The sequence below is a fragment of the Monodelphis domestica genome, chromosome 1 (assembly GCF_027887165.1).
Source record: "Monodelphis domestica isolate mMonDom1 chromosome 1, mMonDom1.pri, whole genome shotgun sequence".
NCBI classification, from domain to species: Eukaryota; Metazoa; Chordata; class Mammalia; order Didelphimorphia; family Didelphidae; genus Monodelphis; species Monodelphis domestica.
In genome coordinates, this window is record NC_077227.1 from 475,512,638 (window position 1) to 475,531,641 (window position 19,004).

Consider the following 19,004-nt stretch of genomic DNA (forward strand, 5'->3'; position numbering starts at 1 on the left):
ATTCATCTCTGACCTCCCTAATTTGTTAATATATGCACTCAGGGATATGAATTTTCCTCTAAGTACTGCTTTGGCTGCCTCCCTTAAGGTTTTAAAGGGTTTCTCACCATTGTCATTTTCCTCAATGAAATTATTAATTGTTTCTATGATTTCTTCTCTAACTAGCTGATTTTGGAGTATCATATTATTTAATTTCCAATTAATTTTTGATTTGGTTCTCCATGTACCCTTTCTGATCAATATTTTCATTGCTTTATGATCTGAAAAGGTTGCATTTATTATTTCTGCTTTTCTGCATTTGAGTGCATTGTTTCTGTGATCTAGTGTATAATCTATTTTTGTGAATGTGCCATGTAGTGCTGAGAAGAAGGTGTATTCCTTTTTGTCCCTATTTATTTTTCTCCATATGTCTATTAACTCTAATTTTTCTAAGATTTCATTCACCTCTTTTACCTCTTTTTTATTTGTTTTTCGGTTTGATTTATCTAAATTTGATAGTGATTGGTTCAAATCTCCCACTAATATGGTTTTACTGTCTATTTCCTCCTTCAGTTCTCCTAGTTTCTCCATGAAAAATTTGGATACTATACCATTTGGTGCGTACATGTTGATTAGTGATATTTCCTCATTGTCTATACTCCCTTTTAACAGAATATATTTATCTTCCCTATCCATTTTGATCAAGTCTAATTTTGCTTTGGCTTCGTCTGATATCATGATTTCAACTCCTGCCTTCTTTCTATCAGTTGAGGCCCAAAAGGTCTTACTCCATTCTATAATTCTAACCTTGTGAGTATCAACCCGCCTCATATGTGTTTCTTGAAGACAACAAATGGTAGGGTTTTGGGTTCTAATCCAATCTGCTATTTGTCTACGTTTTATGGGTGAGTTCATCCCATTCACGTTCAAAGTTATGAGTGTCACTGGTGGATACACTGGCATTTTGATAATTTCCCCTAGTTCTGACCTTTCTTCTTTAGCTATATCCTTTTGATCCAGTGATTTACTTTAGGTCAGTCCCCCTAGTCCCCTCCCTTGAGATGCTTCCCTTTCTAGCCCCTCCCTTTGTATGCTCCCTTTCACTTTACCTTCTTTTTCCCTCCCTTTTTATACTCCTTCCTCCTCCCCCTATGATTTTCTTTTCTTAAGCTGTTGAATAAGATAGAATTCAGCATCCCAATGGATCTAGATATTCTTCCCTCTCAGTGTTGATTTCACTGAGAGTAAGGATTAAGTAAAACCACTTCACACTCTCTTTCTCTCCTTCTTATATGAGAGTTCTTCTCCTCCCCTTCCCATGTGTATCTTTGTATGGGAAAGATTATTCTATTCCCCCCCTCCTCATTTCTTGAAGTAAATGTTAGTATTATCGACAATTCCCTTCCTCCCTTTTTCTTTCTTTGCCCCCTTTCTTACCAAACTTCTTCATGCCCAAATCTTTTCCTATGCATGATTCTTCTAACTACTCTTATGATGCATACAATTTTGAGAGTTAAACAATACATTTTCCCCACATATTAATATATATATAATTTGACATAAATGTAGTCCTTTTAGAAGAGATTTTGACTTAAAGAAAAAGATAAGGTTTATCTCCTTTTCCCTTTCTTTCATATTTACCTTTTCATGTTTCTCTTGCTTTCTGTGCTTGGATATCAAATTTTCCACTAAGTTCTGGTCTTTTCTTAGCAAATGCTTGGAAATCGTCTATTTTGTTGAATGCCCATACTTTCCCCTGGAAGTATATAGTTAGTTTTGCTGGGTAGTTGACTCTTGGTTGGAGACCCAGCTCTCTTGCCTTTCTAAATATCGTGTTCCATGATTTGTGGTCTCTTAGTGTGTTAGCCGCTAAGTCCTGTGTGATCCTTATGGGAGCCCCCCCTATATCTGAAGCTCTTCTTTTTGCCTTCTTGTAGGATTTTCTCCTTTTCTTGGAAGCTTTTGAATTTGGCGATTACATTCCTGGGGGTTGTCTTTTGGGGATTTAGTATAGAGGGTGTCCTATGCACCCTTTCTATTTCTATTTTGCCCCCTTGCTCCAGAACATGTGGGCAATTTTCTTCTATAATCTCCTGTAGAATAACATCGAGGATTTTGTTTATCTCAGGTTTTTCGGGGAGACCAATAATTTGGAGGTTGTCTCTTCTTCCTCTGTTTTCCAAGTCTGTGACCTTTTCAGTGAGATATTTCATGTTTTCTTCTAATTCTTTAATTTTTTGGCTTTGCTTTATTGATTCTTGCTGTTTTATAATCTCGCTGTCTTCCATTTGCTTAATTCTGGTTGTTAGGGACTGGTTTTGCTTTTCAGCTTTGTCTGTCCTTCTATTAGATGCTTCCAGTTCTTTCTCCAATTGTGAAGTCTTGTCTATCAGACTGCTGATCTCTTTCTCCCATTTTTTCCCCAAAAGGTAATCTTTTGGGTAAGCTCCAGTTTAATATCTTCCAGAGCTTGTGGATAGTTTCTATTTTTGGAGGCATGTTCTTATTTTGTTTGGATTTCATCCTCATTCTCTTTTTTTTTTGGGTACTCCCTCAATAAAAGTTTTCAATTCTCATTTTTCCCCCTTTCTTTTTGGAGGCTTGAATTTGGGACATGTGAGCCATCCCTTTGGTGGTTTTATTCCACTTTCTTTTTTTTTTTTTTTGGTCTGGGGTCTGGCTGATGTAGGTGGGTTGTCTGTGAATTTAGGTTCCCTCAGACTAGTTCTTCCCAGCCTCCTAGGTTTCTTAGAGTGAAGGCCCCTGTTCTCCGTGCGGCAGCCCCTTTGCTCAGTGCAGCCTCTAAGTGTGGTTGCCCCTTTGCTCAGCGCAGAGTCTCAGTGCAGTTGCCCCTTTGCTCCATGCAGCCTCTCAACGAGGTCGCCTTTTTGCTCAGCGCAGCCTCTCAGCACCCCTTTGCTCAGCACAGCCTCTCAGCGCCCCTTTGCTCATCACAGCCTCTCAGCGTGGCCGCCCCTTTGCTCAGCACAGCCTCTCAATGCGGCCCCCGCCTTTGCTCAGCACATGATTTTCTCATGAAACCACTCTGAGAGGTCGATTCCTTGCAGCCTTTAGATCCCAAGGACCCTGGTGTGCCCTCCCCCCCAGACAGAGATGCTCCTCACTCACTCGCTGTCCCAGTGAGCGCTCTGATAGCTTACTCTGGTTTGGTGGTGGGAGAGGGGGGAGGGGCGGCTTAGTAAAAGTTTTTGTGTGAGCTTTTCCTCCTCCTTATAGTGTGGAAATGTTCAAACCCCACGTACCTTCATTTCTGTGGGGAACTGGGGAGTTCCTCTGTTCTTCCAAAGGTGATTTTTATGCTCTTTTGAGGTAGTCTATTTTGTTCTGTGCCAGGGAAGGGAAGTGAGTCACATCTAGATTGCAGCCATGTTTACCCGGAAGTAATTTTTTTCTTTTTCTTAAGAATATTTTTTCATGGTTATATGACTCATGATTTTCACCTCCTCTTCATCCCCCCTCCCAGACCTGACAAGTAATTCCATTGGGTTATGTATATATCATTGTTCAAAACCTATTTCCATGTCATTCATATTTGCAATAGAGTGGTCTTTTAACATCAAACCCCTAAACATATCACTATCAAATTACATGATTTATCATGTATTTTTTCTGCATTTCTGTTACCACATTTCTTTCTCTGGATATGGATAGCATTCTTTCTCATAAGTTCCTCTGGATTGTCCTGAGTCAACACATTGCTGCTAGTAGAAAACTATTACATTCGATATCAGCATCTGAGTACAATGTTCTTTCAGTTCTGTTCCTTTCACTCTGCATCAATTCCTGGAGGTTTTTCCAGTTCCCATGGAATTTCTCCAGTTCATCATTCCTTTTGGCACAATGATATTCCATCACCATTAGATACCACAATTTCTTCAGGCATTCCCAAATTGATGGACACCCCCTCATTTTCCAATTTTTTGCCACCACAAAAAACATGGCTATAAATATTTTTGTACAAGTATTTGTCATTATTTCTTTCGGGTACAAACCCAAAGTGGTATGACTGGATAAAAGGGCAATCATTCTTTTAAAACCCTTTGCACAAAATTCTAAATTGCCCTTCAGAATGATTGGACCAATTCACAACTCCACCAGCAGGGTCCCTAATTTGCCACATCCCTCCAACATTTATCATTTTCCTGTGCTGTCATATTGGCTTGTCTGCTAGGTGTGAGGTGATATCTCAGAATTGTTTTAATTTGCATTTCTCTTATCAGGAGGGATGTAGAATATTTTTTCATGTGTTTATTGATAGTTTGTATTTCTTCATATTAAAACTGCTTATTCATGTCCCTTTACCATTTGTTGATTGGGGAATGGCTTGATTTGTTTTTATAAATTTGACTTCATTCCTTATTAATTTGGAAAATTAAACCTTTGTCAGAGTTTTGTCATAAAAATGTTTTCACAATTTGTTGCTTTCTTTCTAATTTTGATTGCATTGGTTTTGTTTGTACAAAACCTTTTTAATTTGATGCAATCAAAATCATTCATTTTACATTTTGTAATGTTCTCTATCTCTTACTTGGCCTTAACTTCCTTCCTTTCCCATAGATATAAAAATATACTATTCTATGCTTACCTAATTTATTCATAATTTCACTCTTTATATTTAAGTAATTTACCCATTTTGAATTTATCTTGGTAGAGGGTGTGAGATCTAGACATGATTTTTCACAAAATGTTTTCCAATTTTCCTAGCAGTTTTTGTCAAATAGTAAGTTCCTGTTCCAAAAGCTGGGATCTTTGTGATTAGTGAACACTAGATTGCTGAGGTCATTTATCCCTAGTCCATTTCACTGATCCATCCTTTTGTCTCTTAGCCAGTATCGTATTATTTTTATGACCACTGCTATATACTACAATTTAAGATCTGGTACTGCTAGACCTCCCATCCTTCACATTTATTTTTCATTATTTTCCTTGATATTCTTGGTCTCTTGTTCTTCCAGATGAAGTTTGCTATAATTTGTTTTCTAATTCTATAAAAAAAATTTTGGTAGTTTGATAAGTATGGTTAGTTCATCCTACCCATGAGCAATTAATGTTTTTTTTTTCATTTATTTAGCTCTAGTTATAATTGTGTGAAAAGTGTTTTGTAGTATATAAAATATAATATTATATATATATATATATATATATATATATAATTCCTATGTTTTTCTTGGTAGATAAATTCCTAAATATTTTATGTTGTCTAGAGTGATTTTAAATAGAGTTTTTGTAAGTCGTGTTGCTGAATTTTGTTGGAAATATATAGAAATACTGATGATTTATATGGATTTATCTTGTACCCTGACACTTTGCTAAAGTTGTTAATTATTTCCACTAGTCTTTTATTTGATTTTCTTGAATTCTTTAAGTATACCATCATATCCCTGCCAAGAGTGATAGTTTAGTTTCCTCATTGGCTACATTAATCACTTCAATTTTTTTCTTCTCTAATTGCTATTGCTAGCATTTCTAGTATAATATTAAATAATAGAGGTGATAATGGACATCCTTGCTTCACTGCTAATCTTATTGTGAAGGCTTCTAACTTATCCCCATTTCATATGATACTTGCTGATGGTTTTAAATATATACTATTTATTATTTTGAGGAATAGCCCTTCTATTCCTATACTTTCTAGTGTTTTCAATAGGAATAGGTGTTATATTTTGTCAAAGCCTTTTTCTGCTTCTATTGAGATTATCATGTGATTTCTGTTGGTTTAATTATAGATATAGTCAATTATGTAGATGATTTTGCTAATGTTAAACCATTCTTACAGTCCTGGTGAAAATCCCACCTGGTCACCTGATGAATAATCCTTGTGATAATTTCTTGTAATCTTTTTGTTAGCATTTTTATTTAAGATTTTTGTTTCAATGTTCATTAAGGAGATTGGTCTATAGTTTTCTTTCTCTGTTTTTGGTCTGCCTGGCTTTGGAATCAATACCATATTTGTGTCATAAAAAGAATTTGGTAAAACTCCTTTGTAGTCGAGGCAGAGCCTCCTCTCTCCTTTGTTTGTGTTTGCTTCAGACAAAGTTGTGGATTAACCTTTACCCATCCCAGGACCAAGGATGGAACAGTAAACATGAAGGAAGCAGGATAACATTTATGAAAAGCAAATTGTGATAAGGCGGGAGCCTCTTCCCCTTGTTTGCCCCTCTTCCCCTTGTTTGGATTTGCATTAGATGAAGATGCGGATTAACCTTTGAACACCTGCCTATCCCTGGACCAAGGTTAGGGTTTCTGGAATGAAGAGTCATAAATTCCTGTGAGTTTTGTCTAAGTAGTCTTTGCCTATAAAAGTTCTGTGTGAAGCAAATAAATTTGGCACTATTTCTCTCTTTCACATAATGTCCATATTTTCTTTTGTTACTCTTCATTTTTTGTTACCCCATGTAGGATCTCATAGGATTGGCCGACCCTGTGATGGAGTCTTACAAGCCGTAGAGTCTTACAAATGGCCGCCTGGACAGGGACTTGCCTTCATAACCCCTATTCCTTTGCTGGTCTTAGGATGATGAAGAGTTAATGGCTTCTGCCCCGAGACTGCAGCTCCGAAGGGCAGAAGAATCGAACAGAGAGATTGCGGTGTTTGTGGGCCTCCTCTGTTCCCCAACTTTGTAATGTTCCAATCTTTCTTTCTTGCTACTTCTCGGAAAGCTCTAAGCTGTCCCCCAACAGTTTTAAACTGTCCCCTATTAGGGACCCCCTTCCCCCTGGTTCTTTTTTTTTCTTTTGAACCCTCCCTTCGGTTCTCTTTGGAGAACCCCCGATGCTGTGTGCTGGTCATGCAAAGTTTCGATGCTACGGAGATCCCCTCGGTGGTGAGTATATGAGATACTCTAAGGGTGAGAGGGAAATTATATTTTTTCTTTAGAATGGATCCTAAAACACTGATTTTTTCATTTCAAAGCATGCTTGTCACAAGGTTGTGTGTTTCTGTTTATTATTGTCTTTGTAAAAGTCTCGTCTTTATGTATATTCTTAAATTGGACACTCACAAAAAGAAAGAAAATAAAATGGGATAGTTGCAAGATTGAACTTGTCTGTCAAAAATCCTCAGCAGAGGACAAAAGCAAATACCTGTTCAATGATTTTTTCCTCTTTCTTCCTTTGGATGGGCCCCCAAAGGAGCAAAAAAGAGAAAAATTCAGAGCAGAAAAAGGGAGATATTTTACTCCACAATTAGAGGCTATTTTTCACTTAAGATTAATTCTATTGTTTGATGTATGCAATTTGGGAGGATTGTTAATGATTTTAATATGATCTTAAATATAATTTCGTGTAACTATTTGTCAGTTAAATGTAAAATGTTAACCATATTTTATTGAGTACAACAAAACTCCTGGTTAGAAGTTTATTTTGTTAAATATTGCTATGCATAATGGTTTCAGTGAATTTGAGAATTGTCTAAATGTGGCTGATAGTCAGCCTGACCCAGAGAGGAAATGTTTATTCTATAAGGACAGAAATTGTACTGGCTACTTTATAGATGTAAAAGTCATCCAGAAAAAGTTGTTATGTTGTTGAGAAGAACTTATTCTAGAAATTAAATTTGGAATTTTTTCAAATCAGATTTATTTTAATGCATGGGCTGTCAGGAGTAGTAACAAGAAATCATATGTCACACAAGAAGTTTAAGTGATTAATCTGTTCATGGAATTTTATAATACTAGTATTAAGAATTTGGTATTTTGCAAGAGAGAATTTCTAAATGATGTTGTTTTTGATCAAGGTTATATGAATTGTTTTTGAATGTGCAAAATGCATAGGAAGGAATTTGTAATCTAGAGATGAACATGTATGTATTCAAATACCAAATGCTGGAAATCAGTGATGCTGAGTGAATACAGAATATGTATGCATTTGTATTATGAAGAGAATTAAGTTTTCCACCTAAATAGGTTAAGGGTATATAATATACAAACTGTATGTCCTTAACAAGACAAATTTAACCAGCCCTGAAATCAAGAGGGCTTGTCATGAAGATTGAATACAATTCCATATGGTGCCTTTCTTCTACTTACAATAATGGTAAAGAGGGGAAGCCAGGAGAAATAATGAAGTAGTTCCAATAAGAGAAAATAATCAAATTAAAGTAGATAAAGCAGATCTATCCCTTCCTCTGTTTTCTTTAGGAAACAGACCCAGCCCCCTCACCCTCAGGAGGTCAAACAGTTTTTGCAGGCTGCAAAAAAGACTCTAATTAGCTGAAGGATAAGAATTAGGAAGGTCAGGAGACAAAAGGAACTTCAGGAATATCAAAGAGATCCGGCTGGAATGCCAGGTAACATATAGCTAACTAGGGATGTGATTAAGTAACCCTGAAAGTAACCAGCCCCTGAGGACAAACCTAAGGATCTCTGACCTCACATAACTATGTTTGTGATAAGGTTTGTTTGATTGTCAAATAAGAATTTTTATGTGAAGGGAAATAACTTTATATCTTATAACCTATCTATATAAGTTTATAATTGAATTTGGGGGTGTCCAGATTCATTTTATGAAGTGCTCCACTGCAATAAGAGTAATGAATAGAGATACTAACTGATATTCTTAAATTCTAGTATGAATTAGATATAATTGTAATAATTTTGATGGAATTTAATCAGGAATATAGCAATATTTTAGGCTAAATGAAAACTAAACCATAGATTTTATTCTACTTTAGACAGGTTTTGAGGAGTGCATGTAAATGCTTTGTACTTCAGTTTGGTTAAACACTGAAACATTGCTAAAGGACTTAAAGTTATTTGGGAGTTGTGGAGTTTAAACTAAAATCCACTGAGAGTAAATTATTTTGAAAGAGGTTTGATGAATTCAATATTTTAAATTATAGTAAGCTCACTTGTTAAAGAAGGATGGGACAAGTCTGTTAAGTAATAAATATAAATTGAGCCAAGCAGCCTTACGATAAATTGCTCAGAAGCTATTAACCCCTTCCTTGCACACAGGAAGGAGAAAGAAGTTCCACACTAATACTTATGAACTGAAATAGGGATCTCAAAGAGTTAATAACCACTGTGTGATAGAACTTAAGATAAGTGTATTTTAATTGTAGATTCAGAGGTTTTAAGACACTCAAACAAACAAACTTTGCCAGCCCTGTCTGACCAAGTAGCTTGTTTGAAGCTGTGAATTTTCCTGCAAACATTCCATGTCCAGAATGATAAGATTATTCAGCCAACAATATGTACCTTCAGCCCTTCATTCTGTAAGACTACACTTTCCTGCTCTGTACATCATCCATTATATGGATGATATTCTTATCGTGGCTGAAGATGAATCTCAAATAAGCAAGTGCTATAGTCACTTGGAAATTTCCTTGCAAAAATACCATGTAGTTATTGCTCAGATTCAAAAAACAAGTCCCGTACTCTATCTTGGGGCTCAGTTATATGCAACATCTGTTACGCCTCAAAAATACAATTAAGGAAGGACTGCTTTAATGATTATCAGAAATTGTTAGGTGAGAGGGGTTCTGGGGACTTCCTGTGTGGTGGGAGCTGGTGCTTAGAGTGGAGGACCCCTCAGACTGTTTCTCCATTTTGGTCACGAAGATGAAGATGCTTTTACTTTTGATGTTATTCTATGGCAGTGTCAACAGTGATGCAGTTTCGAAGCCCAACATTATTATAGCAATGGCAGATGACCTTGGCATTGGAGATCCTGGATGCTATTGAAACACAACCCTAAGAACCCCTAATATTGACAGGATAGCCAAAGGGGGAGTCAAATTCACTCAGCACTTAGCTGCATCTCCACTGTGTACACCAAGTAGAGCAGCTTTTCTGAGAGGCCGTTACCCTATCCAATCAGGGATGGCTTCACGCTCTAAGGTTGGAGTGTTTCTATTTTCAGCTTCCTCAGGTGGACTACCTACAAATGAAATCACTTTTGCCAAGCTTTTGAAGAACCAAGGCTATTCTACCGCCTTGATAGGAAAATGTCACCTTGGGATAAACTGTAACAGCAGAGATGACTTCTGTCACCATCCTTTAAATCATGGTTTTGACCATTTCTATGGACTGCCAGTGACCAATCTAAGAGACTGAAAACCAGGATCAGGCACTGTGTTTACCACAGCCATTCATATGTTTGTTTTCATTCCTCTGCAAATTGTTGGCATCGCTCTTGTCACTTTGGAGGCCCTCAATTGCCTTGGCCTGTTTCAGCTCCCTCACTAGGTATTCTTTTCCTGTCTTTTATTAGCAGCCACTATAATTGGACTCCTAGCCTGTTTCCTTCATTTTTTCCGACCCTTAAACTGCATCTTGATGAGGAATCATGAGGTTGTCCAGCAACCAAAGTCTTACGACAATCTCACCCAGAGATTGACCAGGGAAGCACTCAAGTTCATAAACAGGAACACCAGGACACCCTTCCTTCTTTTCTTATCCTATATTCATGTCCACACTGCACTTTTTTCCTCTAAGGAGTTTGTGGGCAAGAGCAAACATGGAATATATGGGGATGCTGTGGAGGAGATGGATTGGAGTATAGGGCAGATCTTAAAAACTCTAGATAAGAAGAAATTGACAAATAAGACACTTGTGTACTTTACCTCTGACCAAGGAGCTCACATCGAGGAGGTAACCGACAAGGGAGACATCCATGGAGGAAGTAATGGAATTTATAAAGGGGGAAAAGCTAATAACTGGGAAGAAGGGATCCGGGTTCCAGGACTTCTTCGCTGGCCTGGAGTGCTACAGCTTGGAACAGTGATTGATGAACCAACTAGTAACATGGATTTGTTCCTGACCATTGTCAAACTTGCAGGAGCAGCATTGCCTGAGGACAGAGTTATTGATGGACATGATCTGATGCCCTTGCTTCAAGGAAAAATTCTCCAATCTGAGCATGAATTTCTTTTCCATTACTGTAATACATATTTAAATGCAGTGCACTGGCATCCGAGAAACAGCACATCTATCTGGAAAGCTTTTTTCTTTACACCAAAGTTTAAGCCAGATGATTACAATGGCTGTTTTCCAACCCACGTGTGCTTTTGCAATGGGCATTATGTCACTTGTCATAATCCATCCCTACTCTTTGACATCTCCAAACACCCAAAAGAGAGACATCCATTAACTTCAAAAATGGAAAACCATTTTCATGAAAGTCTGAGAGTCATGCAAGAAGCAGCGGACAACCATATGAAGACACTCAGTGCAGTTCCCAATCAGTTATCTTGGGGAAACTTTCTTTGGAAATCCTGGCTTCAGTTGTGTTGTTCTTCTTCTTATCTCTCCTGCCATTGTGATCGGGAAGCCAAAGGTAGGGGTAAAGGTGTCAGACTATAGCATCGAAACAAGCAAAGACTCTTTCCTGGATGAGTAACCTTCATTTGAAAATTCAAAACTTGGAATTCTGTTACTTTTCCCCATGTAGTCAACAAGGCCTGGCCAAAGCAAATCATAGTACTCCCCTGGATCCCGTGGCATGGTATACTTTCTGTGATCCGAAGGATTGACTGTACTTTTCATGATAACTTAATGAAAACTTTAGGGTGTGCTCTGTTGAGAAGGAAGAACTATGGTCTTATATTGCAGGACCAATATGGCTGATTTGATTGGTGGGATGTAGTAAGAAGTGTGAGGATAAAGGAGGAATTTGAACAACTATTCAAACATTTCTACTGATGGTTGGACTCTACAAAAAAAGCTCCAAAGAGAATCGTCCCTCATTCTTGAACTTCTTGTTAAGTCATATTTTTCCATGACTTGGAGCTGGACACAATGCCTGGCAATGACTATCTATGATTGATAGATTTTTGCATTAGGGGAAAACGAGAATTAAGAAATTCTTCATAAGGCAGAGTGTTTTTTAAACACTTAAGACTTATGGAATGAATAAAAGAATATCACTTGTATCAGTGGAAAATGATATAACTTTTCAACTCTTGAATGAAAGTTTTATTGTTGTTCATGATGTGTTTACTGAACATGCTAAGAGTAATGCACAAATGATATAAAACCAACTTCAGCCCTGTAGAAAGTTAACAGATGCAAATGTGTACAGTAAAAACTTGTTAGAAGTATAAATTCATTAACTTGCACTATATTTCACAGGAATCCATGCCACAGAACTGACTTATAGATATGGCCACCTTTTAATAAGGTTCATTTGGTACACCAATAGTTTATTCCCCATGGCTGACCCACCCTCTACAGAATTCCATTCTGAAGTTCCTAATGATGTCATAGTATAGTTCCTTTTGTAATGAAAAATCAGGAGATGAAAAAAAGGGAGTGTTGGGGGAAGGCATTCATATGAAGGACTCCCAATATGATTCAACATGTCACTTTGAGGAAGCTTATTCAATTCTTTTTAATCTTGCAGCAAGACTTCCGGGTAATCATGGCTGCAATGTAGACGCCACACTCTTCCTCTCCCTGGCACCGAATGAAATAGACTACATCAAAAGAGCATAAAAATCACCATTGGAGGAATAGAAGAACTCCCCAGTACCCCACAGAGGTGAAGGTACATGGGGTTTGAACATTTCCACACTATAATAAGAAGGAGGTAAAGCTTGCACAGAAATGTGAACTGAGCTGCCCTTCCCCCCCCCCCAACCTCCCCCACCAAACCAGAGTGAGCTACCGGAGCGCTCACTGGGGCAGTGAATGAATGGGGAACGTCTCTGTCTGGGGGGGGGGGGGGGGCTCATTCCAAAGTCCTTGGGATCTGGGGACTGCCAGGAAAAAATGTCTCTGGGCGGTTTCATGGGAGAATCCTGCGCTGAGCACGGGGCCCAGGGAGCTGTACTATAGGTGGTTGAGCTGAGCATCTGGGCGGAGCTAAATACCAGGGGTGGACCACGTGCTGATTATCTGGGTGGAGCTGAACACCTGGGCAGTTTGGTTGTGATCAGGGGCCCAGCGCTCTAAGAAACCTTGGAGGCTGGGAAGAACTAGTCTGAGGCAACCTAAATTCACAGAAAACCCACCCATATCACCCAGACCCCAGACCAAAAAGGAAAGGGGAATAAAACCACCAAAGGGATGGCTCACATGGCCCAAAAGCAAGCCTCCAGGAAGAAAGGGGGAAAGGTGACTATTGAAAACTTTTATGGTGGAAGTACCCAAGGAAAAGAAGAGAATGTGGATGAAATCCAAAAAAAAATCAGACCATGCCTCCCAAAATGGAAACTATCAACAAGCTCTGGAAGATCTCAAACTGGAACTTACCCAAAAGATGGAAACCTGGGAAGAAAAATGGGAGAAAGAGATCAGCAATCTGACAGATAAGACTGCTCAATTGGAAAAAGAGCTTGAAGCATCCAATAGAAGGGCAGACAAAGCTGAAAAGCAAAACCAGTCCCTAACGACCAGAATTAAGCAACTCGAAGAAAGTGAGATCATAAAACAGCAAGAATCAATAAAGCAAACCCAAAAAATTAATGAATTAGAAGAAAACATAAAATATCTCACTGAAAAGGTCACAGACTTGGGAAAACAGAGGAAGAAGAGACAACCTCCGAATTATTGGTCTCCCAGAAAAACCAGAGATAAATAAAAACCTCGATGTTATTCTACAGGAGATTATAAAAGAGAATTGCCCACACGTTCTGGAGCAAGGGGGCAAAATAGAAATAGAAAGGGTTCATAGAACACCCTCTATACTAAATCCCCCAAAGACAACCCCTAGGAATATAATCGCCAAATTCAAGAGCTTCCAAGAAAAGGAGAAAATCCTACAAGAAGCCAAGAAGAGGAGCTTCAGATATAGGGGGCTCCCATAATGATCACACATGACTTAGAGGCTAACACACTAAGAGACCGCAAAGCATGGAACACGATATTTAGAAAGGCAAGAGAGCTGGATCTCCAACCAAGAATCAACTACCCAGCAAAACTGACTATATACTTCCAGGGGAAAGTATGGCAATTCAACAAAATAGAAGATTTCCAAGCATTTGCTAAGGAAAGACCAGAACTAAGCCTCCTAAAAACTTCTACTTTTCAAGATGTTAAACCATAAGCTACATTCCTTCATTCATACTTAGATAGGCATCATTTTACCAGAGCAGTAAGGTTTTAGGGAAAGGAAAAATGATGATTTCATGTGCCCATGGAGATAAGGGTTTGGGTAAGGAAACACAGCATCTCAAAGTTCCCTAAAGGACACATAAACAGGAGGTGTCCAGGGAGGAATATGACCCACATCTGAGTAACATTTTCTTCAAAAGTGACTGTTAAATTAAACATTTTCTATTTGGGCTATATTAATTAATGTAAAGTAAGAAATTAAAATTATATATCCTTCACTATTGAAAACGATGCACCTTAATGAAATTACTTCAGGCTGTGGTAGTAAAAAAAAGCATCCCTCCTTCCTTCCCCCTTTTGCTAATTCCAATCTGAGTCCTACAGCCAATCTGAAAGTTTCATAAAATCTCAAACAAAAAGAGAGGCCAGATGGCTTTCTTTATATGAGAACCCCATTAGGACTAGGAAAAACAATAATTCAGTCATGAAATAGGGTCTAAAAAGTGGCAAATAATGGAGATGACAGGATAATTAATAAGCATTAATGTAAGTTTTAGAATATATGTGATGAGAAACAGATTTAGGATCATAGGGTAACAGCTTTGGAAGAAACCTTAGAGGGCCTCCTCTCATTTTACACATGAAAAAAGTGAGTCCCTGAGAGATAAAAATGGCTTGCTTTTGTTCCGGACAGCCTGAATTCTAGAATAGATTTTTGAAGAGAAGGTTTTTAGTTAGAGCAGACTGAAAGAAGAAAGATTTCCCCCCAGACCATCTAGAATGAAGATACATGACTTGGAGTCTAAAGAATGTAGTTGCAGTCCTTGTTCTTCCACTTACTACCTATGTGACCTTGTGCCCTTGGGCCTCAGTTTTCTCATCTGTAACATTAGTGGGTTTGACTAGATGGTCTCTAAGGTTCCTCCTGGCTCTTACAAGCATTACCACTTGATTGTATTAAACTCAAAGGAGGATGAATTAAAAGAAAGAGTCTAGGAGTCAGGAAGTGAGTAATAGGAGTTTGTGTTGGTTATGCACCATGGTGACTGCACACCCCAACCCATCATTATATTTGCCTTCTTCCAACTGACCACTTTTGTGTTGATAGAGCTACCTCTAGTGATCATTATTTAGTAACATGTCTTTGTTTAATGGATTTTGAATAAAGTGATTTTAATTTATCCAAAAAAAAAAAAAGAAATTGTTAGGTGATATCAATTGTGTTAGGCAATATTCATTTCTTACTACAACTGAATTACAACCTTTATTCAAAATACTGGAAAGGAGTTCTGATTTGAATTCCCCTGGAACTTTGACACCTCAGGCCTCTCTTGCTTTAGAGATAGTAGAAGATAAATTGAATCAGGCTCCACTTAACCACTATCAGCCTCAATTAGCTGTGGAAGTGACTATTTTTGCAACTTTAATGTTAACAACAGGTGCCTTAACTGAGAAACAAAGAGTCATTGAATGGTTACGTCTAAAAAGCAAAATGGGAAAGGCTTTACAGAGTTATGACTGTCTTATGGCTCAATTAATATGGAAAGGCATAGAACATGTGGTCTCAGGTTTAGGATAGTATCCTCATGAAGTCCAGGTACCCATTGCTAAAGATATACTACAGAAATATTTAGTCTTTACTATTAGCATACCCCATTGCTATTACCACCTACATTCCACAATGCTTATTTTCTTTTTTGTCACATCCTATTGTTTTTCCTAGTATTCTAAGAGATCATCCGGTATCAGGACCTAATGTTTTTGTTGATGCAAATGCTAATTACAAGGCAGGAGTATACAAGGAAGGTAGTTCACCTGTCATTTTTACCACTCCTTATTCTCCTACCCAACAAAATGAATTAACAGCTGTTTTACTAGCTTTTTGGTTATTTCAGGAGCCTTTCAACCTTATAATGGACTCTAAATATGTTTTTCAGTTTTTGCAGGGTATAGAACAAGCTATCATCAGATCTACTCAAAGCAATGTACAAATGTAAATTACAAACCGTCATACGACAAAGGACACATCCAGTATATGTCATGCATGTACACAGTCATACCAATCTGCCTGGACCTATTTTTAAAGGAAATGATATCATAGATCAAGCTTTGATTGCTCAATGTTATCTAACTGATATACAATTAGCTGAGGAATCCCATCATAGATTTCACCAAAGTAGTACTGCTTTGTGCCAAATGTTCCAACTCACTAAAGAACAAGCCAGAAGTATTGTTAAAAAGTGTCCTAATTGTGTTCCAAACCACCACCCCCAATGCATATTGCTGTGAATCCCAGAGGCTTAAATAGTACAGAGATATGGCAAATGGATGTGACCCATGAACCGTCCTTTGGATGACTTAAATATATCCATGTTATTGTGGATACTTATTCAGGATCTTTATGGGCTTCCTGCTTGATGGGAGAAAGAACTTCTCATGTTATTAATCACTGCTTAATGACTTTTGAGATGACTGGTCCCCCCAGAACATTTAAAACAGATAATGGACCTGCTTATACTTCCAAACAATTTTTTTCATTTTTGCCACACTTGGGCTATTCACCTCACAGGTATCCCACACAATCCACAAAGACAAACTATTGTGGAGCACAGTAATCAGATCTTAAAAAACATTTCTTTTAAAACAAAAAGGGGGAGACAGTACCCACATCAATGATTGGCAATAGCTATATATACTATAAATAATTTGATCTTTACTTCCAATAATATATCCAGAGCTGAAAAATTTTTCTCTGCATTTTCTTATGAACAAAATTCAGGCACCACTCCTGTGCTCCCTGCTCCAGAACAAATACTTGGCATGTGGAAAGATGATAATCAAACTTGGCAAGAGGCAAGGACCACCCAGTGGTCCTGCAAGGCCAAGGTTTTCTTTGTGTCTCCACAGGTAAAGACGGAGGATGGCTCCCTCCCCGCTGAGTTCGAGAAATTGACCATAAAGAGAAGGACAAGGAGAGGATGCAGGAAGCCTCGCAAGGAGACTTGACAACGTATAAGATACTGACTCTTCTGCTTCTATTCCAGAATTTAAGTACAGCTACTGGAATAAAGAGATAGGTTTTTTGGGAACAACCACCTTGGGTAGAGTATGTCAGCATGGGACACGCTTTACCAGACGTCATCTTATATACAAAAACTAACTCTGATATTCTTGACATTTACTCTTTTGAGAGACAAGCTAAGGACAACAATCAGGCCAACAATTTGTTTGTGCCTTTCAATTGGACTGGACTAGTTGAGGTACCCCCAGTGGGCCTCGCACAAGACTATCCTGCATGACTGCCCCTCAGATCTCTGCAGGCTCATTATTATGGTCATCCTGACCTGTCAGACTCTTTCTGGATAGAACCTTATCGTGTAGATAAAAGGGAAAAATATGAAGATTACGGCCAACTGCAATATCTAGGTTGGCTAGGGGAATCTTGTGATAGTATTTGGGGACAAGAAAGACCTATTTGTCCATATGTGATGGGATATGAACAAAGAGACACTGTTGATATGTTTCTGCCCTTGCTGTCATGTAAATCAAAAAGGGCATCATGTATTCATTGGAAAAATATGATTTGGGTGTCTTGGTATAACGACACTAGGTATATTGGAAAGAAACTGGATTCTTATAAATTGCATGATTGTTTTATAGGAGAATACAGCTCGCCTTTGTGGGTGATGGCCCCCAGAGCTGATTGGCTACATTCTGTTAATTTCACACAGATTTTGACTGATTATGGAAAGATAGCCATGGCATTGGATAAAATAAATATGTCTCATTTTGTTAATGTTACTTATAATGGAAAAACCAGTAAGTAGAAGTGTTACATTAGACATTCAAGGTAGACACTCAAGGGGATGGTATCACTCACTGGCAGATAGAGCAATGGAAAAATTGTCTCAACTAATCAGCACTAGGAAAAAAAAGATGTATTTCTTGCCTAGTTTTAGGTATTGTAACCCTTATAGCTGCCATAACCGCTACAACTGTCAGTAGTGTTTCTCTAGCACAAAGCGTAGCTAATGTATGGCCCCTGGAACATGATGCAGAATACTTAGACGGGCTAGCATAGAATGTAACCCAGGTTTTGCACTTACAGCAAGATATCAATACAAGGGATTTTTATGCTTTACAACAAATATCTAAAGATGTATTGTTATTAATTAATCAAGTAGAAATTTTAGCTATTAAGGGTAAATTAAGGTGTGATTATCGCTATTCAGCCTTTTGCCTCCTTCCTGTTAAAGCTAACACGTCTGATGCATTTGAAGAAATTAGAAATTATTTACAAGGTCTTTGGTTAAAAAGTAATATCTCAGAGGATATCCAACAATTGAACTATATCATTGATGAGATGGATAGCTCTTTAGCTGAGGACCTTCGTCCCGAACATATCGCTGATTCCTTATACAATTGGATTAAATCAGGCCAAAGTTGGCTATCTCCTTTAGCTCAAATGAGTATAACCATATTGACTTTCATACTGTTCATAGTTATCTTAGTGATCCTTCTTCCCTGTCTGTTCCAACTCCTTTTGTCCAGCTTGGGCAAAATTGACCGGACTTTGGCCCTCCACAGATTACTGTTGCAAAACAAAAAGGGGGAATTGTAGTCGAGGCAGAGCCTCCTCTCTCCTTTGTTTGTCTTTGCTTCAGTCAAAGTTGTGGATTAACCTTTACCCATCCCAGGACCAAGGATGGAACAGTAAACATGAAGGAAGCAGGATAACATTTATGAAAAGCAAATTGTGATAAGGCGGGAGCCTCTTCCCCTTGTTTGCCCCTCTTCCCCTTGTTTGGATTTGCATTAGACGAAGATGCGGATTAACCTTTGAACACCTGCCTATCCCTGGACCAAGGTTAGGGTTTCTGGAATGAAGAGTCATAAATTCCTGTGAGTTTTGTCTAAGTAGTCTTTGCCTATAAAAGTTCTGTGTGAAGCAAATAAATTTGGCACTATTTCTCTTTTTCACATAGTGTCCTTCTTTTCTTTTGTTACTCT

The 19,004-nt window shown here is 38.1% G+C and overlaps 1 protein-coding gene across 1 annotated transcript; it reads left to right on the top strand.

Moving 5' to 3' along the window:
• The first annotated feature begins 9,468 nt into the window (after window positions 1–9,468).
• LOC100616730 (steryl-sulfatase-like) lies at window positions 9,469–11,789 on the top strand. The gene is given in 1 exon segment (XM_056812724.1): window positions 9,469–11,789. A coding segment is annotated over 1 exon segment (1,743 nt). The 5' UTR covers window positions 9,469–9,560; the 3' UTR covers window positions 11,304–11,789.
• The last annotated feature ends 7,215 nt before the right edge of the window (window positions 11,790–19,004 follow it).